At 40.4% G+C, this 19,589-nt stretch overlaps 1 protein-coding gene across 2 annotated transcripts in view; it reads left to right on the forward strand.

The window, feature by feature from the left end:
• Window positions 1-19,589, forward strand: part of ABTB3 (ankyrin repeat and BTB domain containing 3) — an 849,439-nt gene that overhangs the window by 680,169 nt on the left and 149,681 nt on the right. The window contains exons 6-7 of one of the 2 annotated variants that reach the window (XM_069628275.1): window positions 14,011-14,100; window positions 18,133-18,234. In XM_069628275.1, the coding sequence (XP_069484376.1) occupies window positions 14,011-14,100; window positions 18,133-18,234 (192 nt within the window). The remainder of the gene's footprint in view (window positions 1-14,010; window positions 14,101-18,132; window positions 18,235-19,589) is intronic. The other variant, XM_069628276.1, reaches the window with a different exon arrangement.

Raw genomic sequence — 19,589 nt, forward strand, 5'->3', positions numbered from 1 at the left:
TTTTTTTTTCCAAGAGTGTATGTTAGAACAATGGTGCATAAATGAATACCATTTTTCAAACAGAATATCTGCAGATTGATCACAAGCTTTTGAGCTCCACCAAAGATAGTTGCTGATAGACAGTGATCAATTTAACAAAAAATCTGTAGCCTTTTTTTCCAACAGCTGTAATTTACTTTAGAAATTGTTTTTGCGACGAGCCTCACATCATATTTATGCTTTATGTCTGGGAACTGCTCTCGCATGACCTTGGCTATTGGAACATGCCCGTCGGTGGCTATCAGGTCTATTTGTATTCCTCTGAATTGGTGAAGTTGAATGGATTTAATGAAACCACAGTTTTTTAAATGGCAACAGAGGATGTACATTCAGATACTTGCACAACGACTGAACTCTCAACATTTTTGATTTCCATGTGTTGGAAATGGTAAGTGCAGTATTTAGCAGAAACACCTAAACTGTCACACTGTCCATCACCAGCAAGCCAGAACCTTTTTCCAGTGAGAGCATTGTCCATTGACATCTGTTTGAGTGTCCATGCCTGGTTAATAGTGGGGAACAAGAAATATTTCTGATACTTGTAGTACTGTGTTTTTAAAGTAATTTGAGTCCCACAAAGTTAGAAAAGCTTGAAATTGTACTGTATGTTGATCTGCTAAACAAAGCAGATGAAGAAAGTACATTTCCAGCAGGTATTTTTCCAAGTATCGGTTGAGCAGACCATGAAAATGGGTTATGGTGGTGTACACAGGTACCCTTGATCGTCAGGATGGTGCATTTGACTACATGAGTAAACTTCACCAATGGCTCCTCACAAATCCTCCTATGCAATTTATGATCACATTTAATCATTTTCATAATCTCTATCAGGCAGAAGTTTTATTCAATATATTTTGGTTCCTTTAATAGCCAATTCTCCAGAAGTATAGTGTTATACGATTCCATGGTGGTGGAAAAGTCCTCAACAATAGGAAGAGTGAAGTTCACATCACAAGCACATTCGTCAATCAGTAGTGAAGATGCTTCAGTTATTTCTGTTTGTGATATTTCTGATTTATCTACATGTATTGAGGAAACAGGGAGCATTGTTTCTTAGATAGTATTTTTTTAGAGGGTGTGAATTGTGTGAGCCGTTTGGCAAGCAATTCTAAAACATCTTCTGTGTTGTCTGTTTCTTCTGGGTGATGTTGTATGCTGTAACACTGATCCAGGGTTACCTTCCATGGGTCACTGCTGACATTCAATTCAAATTCCGGCCACTGGACATCTGCATCACAACACTGAATCTTGCAAGGACCATGCTGAGCCTTAAATGTAGCTGCTCCCGAGTGACAATGGTTTGGCAAGCAACATCATTAGTTTGTACAGTTGTGTGAGTCTTTATGCTCCTTTTCTTTCTAGGCCTCTAATCGAAAAGAAAGAAAATATTTCATTTATAGCACACATAAATAATGTATGAATTACAACATGAAAATGTAATATCAATGCAATAACTGATAAACAGCTTATTTTTTTAAAGAACATTCTGTTCTGTAGCCCTGTTTTCCGAATCTTTCTTGAAACCATCAAATTGGATTTGCTGACCACGAGACCAAGTTGAAAAACAGCATTTTGAAATTGTAAAAACCTTGAAATGTGCTCTTCCACTAAGAAATCATATATACATACATAAATATATAACACAATGTCACTATGGAAACCATTAAAACTTATTATATATTACATCACAGTTAAAATGGGTGATAACTGATATTTTGCAATATCTTATGTACACCTCTTGCCCATATGTCTCTTCAATTTCAACCGCTTATTAGTACATTCCTTGTACATAACATATTGATTAAATTGTGGCACCTTTAATGCGTTGTAATGTTATATGTTGTTTTAGTTCCAGGCGCTGCCTGTATTACAATAATTGTGATAATAAAGATGTAACATCAACAAAAACAATTACATGTAAAAGATGGTCGATATTGACAAAGAAGCCTACAAACCAGTTTGGATCAAAAGCTAATATTATACATACAATAATAAATATTTTTTAAGTTGAACTTGAAGAAATACATATTTTGTATAGTCGCATCTGAAGGAATATTCTAAACAAATTACTTGAAAGGTGAGTGAGGTTGCTGTTGACATCAGAATAGTGGTCGATGTAGTATCACGGTCCTTTAATTGATGTATATATTCATGCAATTGTTCAATAGAAAATGGACATTAGTATTATAATTTAGACCACATCAAAAACAATAAACAAAAATGTTTGTTTGCAAGTTGCTTGGTATCACCATTAGGATGTGAGTGTGTATTTGGAAAGGCTCCCATTGTGCTGAATTATTCAAATAGCTCTAAAGTAGGGCTACACAAAGTAATCTAATGTTCAAAATGTACTAACCAAAGTACATCGTGTCACGAAGGAAACTTGTGTAGTAAATTATCAATGGAAAAATTCCCCAAAAACTGAAAACCGTTAATTATGTTACCTCTTCACAGATTATTTGAACATATTGAGTGGTCATTTATAAGACATATTATACAGGCAAATTTAGAAAATTGTAAAATACATTTAAAAATTCAGCGTCCACTACTCACCTCGTTCAGCGTGTTCTGAAATTCAGTTGGAACTGCATTGGGAAGTAATTTGCGAAGAAGTCCCGGGGCAACACTTCTTAGTGTACTGTGATTGTTCATACATATCTTCTGAGAAGTGCATGCTGCAGACGCAGATTTGATTACCCCTCACGTCATCCAAGGCATCCTTGGCTCTGCTTTCAATTTCGGACACTGGAAATCTGCAGTTCAAGAGCCATTTTCTTCTTAAAATTAAATCCTTTGGAAATACATGCAGGACTTTACTCTGACTTTTAGCATGGCTTTTATTAGTACAACCCAAAATGATACAAGAAGGCAATGTTGGATTGTCCCTACGATCTGTTGAATAAATATAAATAAATATAACTATAAAAAAGTATCACAGTGAGTAAATCAAACATCATATTCCTTTGATAATAAAAAAGAAATGACTTTATAAAAAATGGCCCCTAAAGCAAACATGCATTGAAAACATGCACTATGAAAGATTACATTTGGAAACAATACTCTGTAATGTTATGTGCTAATTACAGAGATACAAATGCATGGGACGTTTAATAATGGTTTAGGCTTTTTGAATAAAATAAAAGGAGAATAGGGTGTACATTGAGTATAAAGCAATAGAAAGTGGCTTAGCAGAGAACGTTGACACTACAGAAAACAATTGTAATAGTTGACTAACCTATACATAGAAGAACAGATGAGCCAAATCAGCAAGCAAGGTAAAAAGTGCACTTCTGGTAATATTCGTTGTCGATCTCACTGATGTTTTCATGTTAACTCCCACAGTGTTTATAAAGGATTACAGAAGTGTGTGTGTATGGGAATGTCTGACATGTTTGTTCACCCCAACCAGGCCTCCGTGACAATGTTTGACCTCTCAATCCCGTCAGTACAGCCCCCTTGCGATCACACGCACACAGGTGCAACCTGTCATTGATAGCAGAGGGAGATGGATGTGGATAATGCTCCACACCAGGCCATGAACACAGTTAAAGGACACAGACATATGTTGATTGCAGTGACAGGGTCTCTAAAGGGGAGCCTATAGATACAGAATCTAGGGTGGGCGTGTTGATATGGGTGCCCATGTAAAAGAATCCTTCATGGCGTTCATGGTATTCAGCACCTTCAACGTTCCCATCCTCCCAGCCCCCTTGTGAGAGTACGCCCACAAGTGCGAACTGTCATTGACAGCAGAGGGGGATGGATGTGGATGAAGTGAGCACAATATGCCCAGAACACAGTCAAAGGACATATGCTGATTGCAGGGACGGGGTCTTCAAATGGGAGTATGGAGGCACCGGGTCTGGGGTGGCCATGTGGATCAAGTTCTCCATGCGAAAGAACCCATTGTGGTGTGGATGGTATTTGGCACCTTGAGCATTCCCATTCTCCCAGTCCCCTTGCGAGCGCACGCCCACAGGTGCGAACTGCCACTCATAGCGGCGGGGGATGCATGTGGATGAGGGGAGCGTGATATGCCAGTACACTTGTAAAACGCTCCAATTTTTAAATTTTTTTTATTTAGTTTGGTAAAGTGGATGGCAACGACACTACAAATTATACTGCTAAGGTCTATGTACTGTCTGTACAGTATTGTCCGTGGTTGCTAGGGAATTCATCAAGAATGACTCGAACAACATAGGCAGGTATTATTTGTCGAATGTGAAATCCCAGTCTTCCATGAATCCACCATGTAAAGGCACGATATGCCACAAGTCTTTACCACCTATCTAAGAGATACAGAAATAGTTTACTTGAATGAGCCCAATAATTGCATGTTTTTTGTTTGCACTACCTTGTAAAATGTAAGGCATTGTTATGCTTTAAAAAGCACCTTTTCGTTCAAAGTACTGACAGTACTTGTGATTTCAAGGAGGGATCAATTAGAAATATGAATGCACATTCCAGCAAAAACAGTTTGGGAGATACTTAAAAGTGAAATAACCGTAATTGTTCCAACGATAAATCTAAAGATGAACACTTTAGCTTCAGATTAGAATGAGTAAGTTATTCAATTTACAGAAAACGTCTTTCGTCAGCGATCCATTGAAGTTATATGTATTAAGTCTCAAATTGAAGTCATATTTATTGTAGGGGAAGAACCTGAGGATCCCGGAATACTGCACTGAGATTGGAACTTGGGGCATCGAGAAAAGCCCTAGAGGCCCAATCTAGATTTTTTGTTTATTTTTGAAAGCTCCACTTGGGATTCTCCATTAATGTGAATGTGAAAGCTGGCTTCTCTGAAATGGCAGCTACCGAGACTGTGCTAAAATATAAGTGGTATAATGCAGGCATCAGATTGTGCAAGGTTTGGCCAAGTGGAGAGAAAAATAAAGATTTAAGCTGCTTTTGCAATATAAGGGGCTCGAGGAAAGACCTTAAAATGAAAGCAACCAAACAGGGAAGAGAGGCAGAGAAACAAAAAATAAATAACCTCTCCTAACTTACACTATATCTAGACTGTTGGTCACATGAGGAAGGGTCCATCACTGGGATTAGTTAGCCAGCCTGCAGAAGGTGGCTGCTGCTTGTTAGATTAAAATCTATTGCCTCTGAACAAACGCATAAGATGGAAAAATGGGGAAGCCAAGTGCTCATGTCACAAGAGGCAGGAGGTAGAACTGATTCATTTTCTTTTACTGTGCCCTCCTTTTTTAACCTTCCATAGACATTGGTGTATGCTTTTTTCACGGCAAATGACATAAGGGCATGTCAAACAGCGATGTTGTATATGATGAACTTATACACAGTTTGGTGGAGTTGCTCAAAGGGGCTGAGCTTTTTATGGGAAAGTAATCTTTAACTATGATGGGTTTTAAAGTAAGGATACGTGTTGCTCTTTTTATGAAATGAAGAATTCTGAATAAAGAAGTATATTTCTAAGTGGCTTCCAATTTCATCCAGCACCAACCAAAGATAGACCCTGTGACGTCTCAGATGGCTCACTCCTGCCCATGCAATTTAATTCAACAAAGAGGTACGTGTTCTTACAGGCAGGCACAGAACAGCAGCAATGGTAGTGAAGGGGCTATTGAATATTAAATACAAGCAGAGTTCAACTCCAGAATTAGAATGGGGAAAGTACATTATTTAGTAAATTGGAAAGGATATGAAGCAGAGGAAAGGTCACATGAACCTTCAGCCTTTGTGCTTCACCAGCTTCGATTGAAGAATGTAATGTTACGTTCCTAACAGAGAAGACCTAAGGAACTGAAGAATGTATGGTAGAGGGCCATGGGGAGGATAACATTCCACTCCATGACTGTGGAGGACTGCAACAACAGGAAACAGGAAGTAGAAGGCGCTTCTGGGTCAGGGATAGCATGGGCTTTAAAATAAGCTAGGAAACAGGTGCTAGTTGCTTGGCAAGGCCATCCAATCCTATTCATAGCCATTAGCCTTTAACATTCCCTTTGACTTGTGTTGCCCTTGTTTTGCATGCCCCGGTTACTCCTCACTCCTTCACTGTGGGGTGCCAAATGCGTTGGTGGGTGTCACAAGTAGGTCTTCCTACTGCATCTTCTCCTGAAGCAATATGTTCCTCCACCCTGCTGCCCCAACACCTGTGTACTGTGCTTTCTCATCCAGTGCTGTGATGTGTATTGTTCTTCAGGCAGAATGGGCCTTTTGCTACTCTAAACCCAGGAACTTGTCATTCTTACACTCTGTTGCTCTCTTTCTGGTACCCAATTCCTTACCTTTGTTCAGCCTTCCACTCTAGTTTTCTAATGGCATTCCTTGAGGACATACCAGGCCCATATCCTGCCCAGTCCCTTGCACCCCTCTCTCCCCATATGTAGCATCTTTCTGCAGGAGGTTTATAATTATAAATGGTAAATATACATACCAGCAAGAAGATGAGTTCCATCACATAAAGGAAATACAAAAGAAAAAGGTGCAACGTGAACGTTAGTGCTATTATGCGTGCAGTAGTCGTTACCATTTTTCTCTAGTAAACGTTTACATTCAGCCATGTGTATGCATTGTTACGTTAGTTATCTTGTATATGCAGGAACACCTCATAAATGTGGATACATCAATGCAGTGTCTCTGTTAAGAGAGGGAGAGGGATTATGAGCTCGCTAACTTGTTTGGAAACCGTAACAGATTGTGTGGAATGCCGTTACTCGGCAAAACCTCCTACCTTGACTCTCCTCTCAAGCGAACTGCTCATAGACCGGGCTGCAGCTGCGCTTGCCCGTGCGTGGCTTAGTAACCACGTATCCAAGGAGCTAACGGCACCGCCCGTCATCCAGTTACATAGTACAATCTTAATGATATACAAGAGGTACATTCTTAGTTACAACATACACAATATGAAGCAGACTTGGTGAAAGTGGAGGGCAAGAGGAGAGGGGGAAGTTAGTTGAATAGGGTGGTTTTTAGAGCTTTCCTGAATGCTGAGAGGGAGGGGTCCGCTCTAAGTGAAATGGGTAGTGCATTCCATAACTTTGGTGCTAGGTGGGGGACAGCAATACCCCCTGCTTTGGCCCTTTTGATGGAGGGGATGCGAAGTTTGGTGGCATGGCAGGTTCTTTTTGGGCGTGTGGAAGTATCTCTAACAATAGTATCATATAGGTACGGTGGAGCATTGAGTGTAACACACTTGTATATGAGGGTGAGGGTCTTGAATGTGATCCGATCCTTCACAGGGAGCCAGTGTGCTTCACACCACGCTTGAGTGATGTGGTCCCTTTTGTGTATATTTAGGGCTGCTCTAAGGGCATTGTTTTGAATGACCTGGAGTCTCTTTAGATTTTTCGCAGAGGTCCCTGCTAAGAGGATGTTACAGTAATTTAATTTTGCTCCAATGGTTGCTCTGGCAATAGAGAGGCGGTTTTGCTTGGCGAGGAAGAGTTTTACCTCGTTGATGAGCTTGGTGGTATGGGCAGAAGCAGAGGCAATAGCGCTAACTTGACACGTCATAGAGTTGAATCTAGGTAGACACCTAGGGCCTCATTACGAGTATGGAGGTAGCAATGGGGCTATTAGCGCCATGGCTGCCTTCATACCGGGCTCCAATACCGGGTTGCTTCAATGGGGAATTACCGGGTCATTCCAACATTGGGAGACCCGGTAATTCCTCCTTGACGGAACCATTCCCCATTCCCATTTGAGTCCCCATAGGGCTCAATGCAAATGGGGAGGGAGGTAATAACGGGCACATTACAAATGGCCCGTTATTAGCTCCCTCTTCCCCTCACAGGACCCGGAAAGGACATCTGGTTTTACCAGACGTCTGTTCCGGGTCCCGCAAAGGGAACCTCGTAATAGGCGCTCCCGTAATGAAGGGTGCCGGTCCCGTACCGGCACCCTTCATTACGGGACCGCCAGGGTCGTAATGAGGCTCCTAGTGTCTTAACTGATGATGAGATAGGGATGATTGAGTTGTCTATGGTGAAATTGTAGTATTTTTGGTCCGGTTTAGCTAGTGTGTCTTTGGGACTGATTTTGATGATCTCAGTTTTGTCTCCATTTAGGCATAGTCCATTTGTCGCCATCCAGGCTTGGATGGTGCTGTAGATTAGATGGAGGGCTGCAGCGTCTTGGTCATAAGAACCTGAGAGGGGCAAGAGTACCTGTGTATCTTCGGCATAGTTCGTGTAGGCTATGCCGAGGGAGTCAAATTTGTCAAAAAGAGGTTTGGTTGACAATGATAGAGAATGGGGGCTGTGCAAGAGCCCTGCAGGACTCCACAGTGTATGGTTTTGGAAGACGCATTGGCCTTGCTGGAGAAAGCTTTCATTGCTCTTCCATTTAAGAAAGAGGTGATCCATGAGGAGGCCTCATTGGAGAATTGTGCTGCGTGGATGAGGTGAGATGTGAGGATCTTATGGTCCACAAGATCAAAGGCAGCCGAAAGGTCGAGAACTAGGAGGATGGAAGGCTTGCCTTTGTCCTTAATAGTCGTAATTTGATTTTTAAGATCAAGGAGGGTGGTTTCGGTGCCATATCCTTTGTGGAATCCTGATTGCCTCTTGCCGAGGATGGTATTGTTTTCAAGACATAGTTAAATTTGATTGTGAGTCGCTTTGTCCGAGATTTTTAAGAGGAAAGGGACTGTGGTGATGGGTTGGTAGTTATTAGGCGATGAGTCTAATGAGGTTTTTATTAATAGAGGGCGTACCCATGCTTCTTTAAGGCTGGCAGGGACGGCCATAGACGTGAACGGTGGATTAATGAATGCCTCAAGGAGAGGAGCAAGGGAGTTGGTGCATTCTTTAACAATATTAGGGGGACAGATGTCTCCTTTGAACATGGATGGTTTAAGTTGTTTGAGGAGGTCGAGGACATCCTGTACTGTAACATCATGGAAGGAGAAGAGCTGGTTGGTGGAGTTGTGGAGTAGGTGATGGGGCGGGAGAGGTTGGTCGAGTTTGGGCATTCCTCTGGATTGCACTTGGATTTTGTTTTGGAGCAGTTCTATTTGTTTAAGCAGGGTTGCATGAATACTGGAGCACCAGGCTTCATCTTTAACAATCTGATCAGGTCTGGTGGTGGGAGTAATGAGTTCTCTAAAGATGGAAAACAATTCCTTTGGTTGAAAGTTGGCCTTGGAAATGCGTGAATTGAAGGAGGGAGACTTAGCGTGAGTGACTGCTTTTTTATATTGTGTGGATATCCGTTATAGCTAGACATTGCCATCCATAAATTATACAATCGACAATTTACAATTGTCACAAGTACAGTTACAAGGAGATCAGCTTAATGTGTTCTACCCAAGAGTTAATAAATCATGACATTGATCAGGAAATCAGAAAAGGTGTTGAATGATCACACTGATGCAGTGTTGCAAATATAGAACATACCTTTCTATCACTCTATAAACTAAGAAACAGCAAATTAAATATATGATTGTCAGTGCAAACAAGGGTTTTATAAAACTAGTTGCAAAACACATAGGAATCACCGGAATCAAGAACTAAATTATTCGAATCTAGTCAAGCCAGTCTAGTTGAATATAGGGAACAATTATAACAGTGCAAACAGACGATAATCAGAATGGATAATGGTGCCCGACAAAGGCAAGAAATGAATGAAAATAGGTTGACCTATGAACCAGTAGTTAAAATTAAGAGACAAACAATTTTGTGGCAGCAGGGAGATTCTCCCCTAAATCTGAATATCCTCCACACTGTCAGGATAGTTCCTAAGAAATATTAGTGGATCTGGTACAACACGTACCAGCCAAGACAATGAGGGAGCCAGATATACAATGTACTGTTCCCAAACACACCAGGAGAGATAAGAGGACCAGGCTTCCCTGTCAAACACAGAGAAATATCTAGACGTCACATTAAGGCAGAGAGCAGCCCACTTGTAATGACAGGAGCAAAATAGGCAAGAAAATGAGAGTATTCTGAAGCAGTGAATCAGTGTAGAAATGTATCAAAATCAGTTACAGGAACATCACACAATCTAACAGAGACCATTTGACCCAGCTAACTGACCTTGAGCAACAAGGAATCCAAACCAGAAGGGGAATTCTAAACCCTGCTTCCTACACAAGGGACTTTGAGGGAAATCAAGAATCCTTAAGTAGATGCAGACACACTTATTGTGGGTAACTGCAGGATAAAACATTATATTATCGAACCCTGTGGAAGAGATTCTGGGACCAAAACCAACAAGAGCCATACTGCACTTCAAGTGGAGGCAGTAACCTGCAGCAAGAGGAGAGGGGAGGTTCTCATTCTATTAGTGGTTTCTCAATGTATTTATATTCCCACAGAATCCTTGTTTAACCCACCTGAACTTGAGCTTGAGGGTGATGCCCACATAGTGGCATTCCCAGGTAAAGTGTATGAAATCCAGACATGGAAAGTATACACTGTGATCTTTCTGCTGAATCAAATTTTCTCTGTAAGTTGGAAGTGAAAGATGAAAGGATTTTCACACCTACCCTAGGTCAGCGATTGTGTAACTTATTGGCCTCCACAGAGCCAGGCTCTCAGGTATCCCTCTTAGAGAAGACATTGTTCTGGATGATAGATTGTATATGTGAAGAAAGGTTGAGATACATTAATGTTCATGTTAATTTGTCAGGCTCCTCCTTAACCGTTGCCAAATGTTGTATACATAAAACCACATATTTAAGAGAAATTAAAAGAGGGAACCTGTGGATGAGGAAGCCTAGCAACAGATGTTATGAGATAATGCGATGCTAATGGGCATGTTTTGTATTCAATCTTATGTAGACTGGTCACCTTTTTGCAAACAATACATTTGTTATAACTTGACTCTGTTTTAATTGTCTCAAATTGATTGCTACAAAAACTATCGGTAAGGGGCATTTTTTAGAGGCTGCTTGATTCCTTTTTTGACCTTGTCAATATAAATCCCTAATTCATGTTTTTCCATATGTTTCTCTGGAAGGAAACGTTTTTAATTCCTATACTGAAGGGCATTAATATGACTTGTTTCCTGAAGGGCAAATCCCCTAAGCCTAGGAACTGGGGAGACCGTAATGGCACACACAACGTGTTCCCAGCGAACCATTTATACTATTTCAAATTAGATCAACAGTCCAGTAGTGAGCAATGTTTTTAGGTATTTTTAATGTACGACAGAACATTCGTTTCCTCTTTCTTCGTAGACCCAAATTGAAATAAGCATCTGAAACTTTGTGAAATATATCACACTTTTACTTAATTGATGTGCAAATTAATTGCATGAAATGACTGTAAAACACTTGCATCCACAGAAATGTAATTTCTTATCATCAAATAGATGCAGAAGAAACAATATGAGGAAGAGCAAAATCTGATCAGAATTACTATAAGAGAACAAACACCAGTTTCATGTTCTCTCCGGGGATGATCCAAGTGGCTAACAGAGTTTTTTCTGTGCTAAATAAACATTTGCATTTACATGTAACAAAGTCAAAGACATTCCCAAATTGATATACACTGAAGCAAATCAACACACCTTTGTCAGGACCAAACGTTTTTCTGCACGACCCTGTCCGTAAAGACACAGATTAAAGAAGGGAAATTAAAAGATGGGTAAATTAGGAAGATAAATACAGACTGACGAATAAGCGTAAATCAAGTAGTGATATAACTCACATTAGCACCCAGCACGCGCGGCGCAACAGGAATACTGCATGATGATTGGCTCATTTGCGAGCCATACCACACGGTATTCCCTTTTACGCCGTGCGTGCCGGCTACTCTGTTCCAGGCGAGGGGCGTGGCATCCCCTCAGCCAATGAGGAGGCTCGAAACGGGGCAATCCCCGCTCCGAGCCTCCCCATGGCTGGAGGCTTTCTTCGTCCTCCGCCGGGGACTCAGGTAAGAATTATGATTTTTTTTCTTCCCTCCTCCCACCTCCCACCCCACTCGACCTACCTTCTATCCTGCGATCTCCGGCGGGGGACGATGGAAGCCTCCAGCCGTGTGGAGGCTTGGAGTGGGGCATCAGCCGCCACACGGCTGGAGGCTTCCATCGTCCCCCGCCGGAGACCGCAGTACTTTTTTTGTTTTTCCTTCCCCGTCCCCCTCCCTTCCGCCCTCCCAACCCCACTTGCCTTCTTTTTTCTTCTGGTCTTGGGAGCGAACGCGCTGGGCACACTTGTGTTCCGGCGGCCATTTTTTTCATCATTATTTTTTTTTTCTGTTTTGAAACAAACCGAAGCTACGCTCGGGCCTGTAACTACAGCCCCGGGGGCATTACCTGGGGCGTTACTGGCCCGCCGCCTCGGGTCTTATTGCCACATTTTGGTAGACACAGAGGGATCACACCTTCTCAGAACGAGATGGACCTTCAAGTATAGATGCCTTCGAGGGGTGTAAATTCCCACTGGTCTTTTGTAAACAAAAGGGATGTGGGATGTGGAATGTGTGGTGACTCTTGAATAGTCTAATCCGAACCCTGCCACCAAAGTCCTAGAGAAATGCAGGAAGCTGTGTTTACCTGAGTACGCTGATTTAAGGATAAGTGTGGGATTTCTAAGCAGTGAATGCACCTGCATATTACACAAAGAAATATTTTGTAAAACCCAAGGCTGGTTGTGCAGTGTAGTGGTACCTAATGATTATAGAAAGCCCATCTTTACTAGATACGTCTTGAAATGGGAATCACAGAGGGAATGGTCGGCACAGAAATAGGATACAAGTGCACCGGAGCTGAGCGCCCAAGAATATATGCTGGTCTTGATGCCACATCACCCGACGATGGTGGCAAAGAAGTTGGGGCATAGTTGCCATGCTTACGTCATTGGCAATGTGACGTTGAGTTGGTTTATGACACCCGACAAAGAGGAGGGTGTAAACCGGTGTTGCGTGTGGCGCTTTTACAATGTACAACTGGTCATATTTGTGCAAAGAACCTAGAAAGGGGGCTTGCGTATATGGGAAGCACTGGAAAATCCATAATGGTATAAAGAGACTGATGCTTGAGACATGTGGAAACGTAATCCTAATAAGGACTAAACTTGAGAGAAAGTCTTGTGAGACAGCCTTTCGAATATGATATAAAATCAAAAAATATATCAAAAAACGACTGCATCCTGGGACATTAAGAATAAAAAGTAACTGCATGCACTACGACGGATTCAAAAGAGCTGGTAATACCAAATTTTTCATGGTCGGTTATGGCAAAGTTGAAAGCAGAAAACCTAGTATTGAAAGGGCAATTGTTCATTGAGCGCAAAAGTTGGGAAACAATTGTAAATAAATCTCCCTTAAACTGGCTGCTTGGGTTATCCAATGAAATCAAGGAGTTTTCCTGGATCCAGGTTTTTCTGACACCTGTTTAAGTGCAGTATTTTTATTAAAAACATGACCAGAGTAATAGGATAATTTGATGTGCAAGTAAGACATTGTCACCTATCGGAGAAGAATTTAATGATTGTTAAAAAGCACTCCTGGCACTGTTAAGGGCATTGAAAACTACCATCCATTGATCGATTTGGATCATTCCAGTGGCAACCTGCCCTCCTCTACCCTCCTCTATGATATTCACAGAGCGACTGGATGTGGATTGTGAATGTCTCTTATTCAAGGATTACTTCCTGGATTCTTTCTATGCCAGCGTACCTTGAAGGACTTCTGTGAAACTGGAATAGAACTACTTACAGATAATGTACAAAATGCGCTTGCACGGAAAGATGTATTTCCTGTGTAAATGTCTTCTTTATGTTTTTACTACGACCGCTGTTTTAATGTAAAGGTAAACAAGAGCTACAGGTATAGATGTCATGCAATCTCTAGCATAAGTACCATATAGAAGTCTTCCTGTCACTGGTGCAATACACTGCTTTATTGTGATCCACCATGCCATTTGCGTTTCTGTTGTCACTGTATGTTTTGTTGTTGTCCTTTTGCTACACTGTTGCCAATGTGTCCCGATAGCATTCTGAAATAATAGCCCACCCTTTTCTCTTTTCCTTCCACGTTCGACCCCCAGGGAATGACGCCATTGATGTATGCTTGTGTCCGGGGTGACGAGGCTATGGTTCAGATGCTGTTGGACGCAGGAGCAGATCTGAATAAGGAGGTAAACACACACTTGTGTTGATTTGTTTATAAGCCATATGGCCCTGTCTGCAATTTCTGTGCAGGATTCGCAAACAGAAGATTGTTCTTTTCTGACTCTCTTGATTTTAAATGCTTGTTAGACATTTTGAAGTGTCTCCATGGTTGCAAAACCAATACGTTGAAAGTAGCATTGCAGACTGTTGCATTATTTGACCAGAACAGACTTGTTACACAAGCGTTAATTTGCCTTTGGAGGATATTTGAAAGCAAATCATTCAGCAAATACTGCCTGATATTTTATGTGTAAAAGTTGACAAACAAAAGGTTGCCAAAACACTTAATTGAATGAATGGTGACAACAATGTCTGCAGAGTGACAAAATCTGTAGGGCAAGTGTACTGAAGAATACTTCTTAAACATATGTTTGCTTGTTTGTTGCCCTGGGTTTGTTTGAAGGTCAGTGACAATAAAGCAGAAGTGATGAAACATTATCATGAGCATAGCCAGTCTTCAACAGTATGCATTAGAATATTTAATTTGCAAATTGTGATGGAAAAATTGCAATATATGTGTTTCTCTAGCCTTACTTTTGTTGCAAGTACCTGCAATAAACCTATGTTCTAGTCAATCAAACATGATAATACATTTCTTTTCAAACATACATTTTAATCACAGGCATCGAGGCTTGCCATCTTCTAGTTAAGAATGTTATAAGTCACAACATATTAGACATAACATTATTTTATTAGTCATGATTTCAGGTCCAACACACCACTTGTCAAAGATTATCAGTTTCATTGATTAGGTATGTAGAGGTCTTTTTTAAATGACGTCTTGATGTCATTTCATTTACCAGATGATTAGCCACAGTTTAAAGTATTATTGATATTATTATTATTATTATTATTATTATTATTATTATTATTATTATTATTATTATATTTAATTAAATGACCCACTTACAAAATTGGAGCTGCAAGTTATTACAGAGTATTGGTGTGTGTCAATGTCACATACATGTAATAGGTTGAGGATGTTCATGAGAGTTTAAACATTTGGTACCTGGTCACTATGTGTACAAGAGAGCAGCCATCTATTCTTTTTGTAAATGTACATATCAATGACACCATTTTGCTACTTTTGTAAGGTGCCTTCCATGTTCGCAGACAATGGAGGATAAGTGATTTGCCAAGGTGTACATAATGTGGCGAGTACCATAAGAAAGCTAATGCGTGCGTGTGGGTTTCCAGCCTCTAATGGGCATACCTTGATGTGTAGACTTTGCATACTGCAATGCACAAATAAAATGTAGAAAACAAAGTGGAAGACAGTTAAAGACTGACCTGCCTAGATATGGACACATTTCTGTCCCTGTTATTGGCATGAGGCCTAGATCTTGTTCTCAGACTTCTTTCTGTGTTTTTAAGTCTTTTTTTGGATAAAATGTAGGCCCTCGTCTTTGGAAAACTACGTGAACACAGGGTCAAAGTAATGACCCTGACACAACCATGTCAACATTTAGCTTGTTTTCAAGTGAGTATATTATCATCTGCTATGCATTGCAGTAGTTTCTCCTCATGGCTAGGTCCTGAGATGTGTGAAGTACTACAAGGCAACAGGCAATAGATAAAAAAGTGGCCCTAAAATGTCCTTATAAAACACCTGAAGCTAACTAGTCCAAGACCTCAGTAAAGGGCAACTCTACTTTTCAGTTCGCTCTGGGAACTTGGATTCAATATGCCAGTGTTCAGTGTTTTCTCAGAAATTGGTCAGTTCCTTTCACTCAGGGAACTTAGACTCAACTTCCCAGAAGCAAAATGTAATCTGCAAATGATAGTTTCAGTTTGATCTGGTAACTTGGATTCAATATCCCTGGATGGAGCATTTTCTCAACAATTGAGTGTGTCAATTATCACCGACTACTTGTACACAATACTGCAGTATGCAGCGTTTTCTCACCAAATGTTTATGTCATTGTGCCCCTTCTTAGAGGTCTGGTGGGTTAGTCCCATTGTGAAAGCTTTAGATCTCTCTCTGTGACTGGTTCTCAACCTGACTTACTTTTTAGAACAGAAAGACAGTGGGAAAGGAAGTGCTTGGGGGCACGGGAGGGTGGGATTAGGTGCAAGAGGCAAGATTATTGTGCTGACCGAGCAAGGGTCTACTGAAACAAATTCCTTCCAAAATGAATAGCTTTATCACAGCTCACAAATGAGTAAACAAGTTTGTAGTATGAGGGGCAGGATTGTGGACATCTATTTACAGTAATCAATTGTCCTGGCCCTACACCCACACACATAAAGAAGCTAAGTGCCATGAATATAGAAAGTGGTATAATGCACCTGAGAACCATGACCTTGAAATCATATACCATTGTGCACATCAAAATTAGAACTAGCCTATGAATACTGGAGGGATAACGTTACGTGAAAAAGGGGTTGCTAAGTGGTAGCGGTACCCGAACAATGGTTTTAGGTTAAGATGTTTATAAGAGCACAGTGGGGTCTTTCTGAGTTTGGTGGTGGAGTTAAAAGAATGTGGGTAATTCAATTACTACAATATTTTAGGAGTAATGGATTTTCTTCCAGTTTTACCATGCTGTCACCTTACCAGTACGCCTTTGAATTGAAGGGTTTGCCTCTCCACTTTAAATCCTCTGAAATCCCCATGGAGTCCTGTGGACTCAACTAATGGAGACTAGCTCCAACATACCACCACTCGTAATCTGGCGTTGTACCCCGATTGACCCCCGCTGACTTTGCAGGCTCATCATCAAGTGTGACACCATGTGTCTAAAAAGCAGCCCATAGGGAGGGCTATTTCTTAATGCCCACCCAGCAAAATATTGCTCATGGAAGAAACGGGAGAAGGTTTAAGAAATAGTAGCCATCATAGTCCTATCTGTGAGTACTTGAGCCAGCTAGCTCTTCCTTTCAATAACAAGAGGGCTAGCCATTTTGAGTAGGGGGGGGGGGTTCCCTATGCTGTGTAAACTCCCTACATCATTGCAAGTAATGGGCATCTTTTGTCTCTTTGACATTGCAATGCAATGGACTGGGTACTGATGTAAACAATGCAGTCAACAGGGTTGATCAGAAAACTGTTGTGGTGTACAGGCATTCAGAAGTTGCTATTTAGAGCTGCTTTACTGTGCATAATACTATGAGGAGAAAATGAGATCTCTGAACAAGATATGAAAGATTGATGCGGAAGAACAAGTGTAATGTGATTTGATGATTTGGCAAGCTCTTCACATCATTTCGTCGGATGTGTTCTCAGATATGACTATTCAAACATAACAAAAATTGATTTAGTCAAATGTGTGATCTACCTTAAAAGAGATGGGCTTAGAACCTAATTACATCAGTGAAATGGAAAAAAAACATTTGAGACCTGATACACAAAAAGTTTTTCAATGGGAAAATCCTATTTAAAAATACTTTGTGAATCAAGCCCTTGTTATTTTAAATGCCTCATACTTTTAAAATAACACTTAATTACAGGTTGTGAATGTATGGGGTAATCACGGCATGGGTTATGTACAAACCCACATTCACCCGATGCAGTACTTTCATTGCCCCATAAATACCCCATGCAATTCCAATCTGTTATTGGGTTGGCATTCTACAATGAAGAGGTATTTAAAATACTACTTTTTTTCACTGTTACGACTATATCAGTGATGAGGCCTGTGGTCCCTGCTTCCACATGTTCACAATGAGGGCAAATCTGCGTACACATTTTATATTCTATCATAATACAGATTGGCTCTGTTTTCATACAGTAACAGAAAAGTATAGAAACAAAAGTATTGTTAGTTTCATTGTATGCACGATAGCGAAGAGTAATAGTGTGTTACTGTTCACATAGTAGTTATAGATGCAGCGGTCAAATAAAGTAGTTTGTCTTGTGTATGTTTAACTTTGTCATTGTGTTCCAGTTGTAGATTGTGTCCAGCCAATCATTTGTATGCATGTTTGTTCAATTTTCTTTTTCAACATCACCATGCATAAGGCAATTCTGATTTCCTGTTTTACATTCTTTTTTGTAGGTTCCAAATACTGCTCATAAATACCCATCAATCCATCCAGAGACTCGCCATTGGACAGCACTGACATTTGCTGTTTTGCAAGGACACATTCCTGTAGTCCAGGTACTTCCTAGACAGCATTTCACCTGGAACTGTACCTTTAAAGATATACTGGCCGCAAGCCAAGACTATACCTCATGCAACCATTTGGGGTATATTGGAGAGCACATTTAAAAATTGGCAATTTTTTTTATATTATGCCAACATTTGAATGTGAAAAAATGTAGTTATCAGAAAAGTCTCAGGTGTTTTAATCCAAATGTGGATTTTGATTGTTTTTTTCTTCATTTTAATATTCCACTTTTTGACAACATATTTCAAGCCGATCATGCATCTATTGGGGAAAGGCATTACAATAGATTCTCTTTGTAAACAATAGATTTAATGATTTATTTATTTATAAGCAATTCAACACTATTATCACCCGGTTGAAGATTTAACTCCTTAATGGCAAGAGCACAGCAATCCAAAATAACACAGAGAAGAGCATCTTGTTATTTTGTCTCATATACCTGCTATTAACAACAAAGGGTGGCTTCCGGTTTCATGAATGTACCCATTCAAGTTGGTACATGAATGCGCTTTCACTCATTACTTTCTAGATGGATTGCGCTCAATGCCCGTATGCGTGATCTTTAGAGAAATTGAACTATGCTTTTCAATTCTCATAATGGGGCATTATGTCACCTTAGGGCTGGCATTGGCAGAACCTCCACTTTAAAGGGTCAGGGCACAGGCATTACTTCTGTGGTTCAAGTTGCCAATGTTTATTTCAATTTTTTATTTATTTATGTGTATATGTATTGATGTAAGGGCAGATTCAAAAAGAAGTTTCTTTGACTTACCCGTGTTTTAATACCAGAAATAGATATTCCATTCACAGAGAAGTTGAGAATAGCTCTAATCTAGTCTTGATTTACTCATAGCAAGTCAGGTGTAAGTCAGAGGTACTCACAGTAACTTCTTTATGATTAAGACCTGTCGTGTTTTTCCTATGGGTAGTATAGCTCAGTGGCAATGTGCTTGTCTTGGATGCAAGGCGACACAGAGCAACACAGGTTCAAATCCCAGGTCCGCGCATAGAGACCTCTTCGGTATTAAGTATGTTATAATAAAAAACAATTATATATATAATTATATTAGAAAGTTTCATGATACATAGTCCCAATTTATAAATTGTAATTGCTTAAAAAGTGAACATCCAAATGGAATCAGCAAAGTTGGCAAGAGTGCTCAGAATTCCCATAGGAAATTTCCCTTTACAGCTACAACTTGTAGATTCATAATGACTCGAGGTCTCTTGGAGACTCCAGTGGTTAAAGATTACAAATATCCAAATTGCAGGGTAATCATTAACTAACAAGGAGTACATTGAACATGGGATTCTTATTGTCAGTTGTTTTGGGGTCATCAACATA

The sequence above is a fragment of the Ambystoma mexicanum genome, chromosome 12 (assembly GCF_040938575.1).
Source record: "Ambystoma mexicanum isolate Mex_15411 chromosome 12, UKY_AmexF1_1, whole genome shotgun sequence".
In the NCBI taxonomy this organism is placed as follows: domain Eukaryota; kingdom Metazoa; phylum Chordata; class Amphibia; order Caudata; family Ambystomatidae; genus Ambystoma; species Ambystoma mexicanum.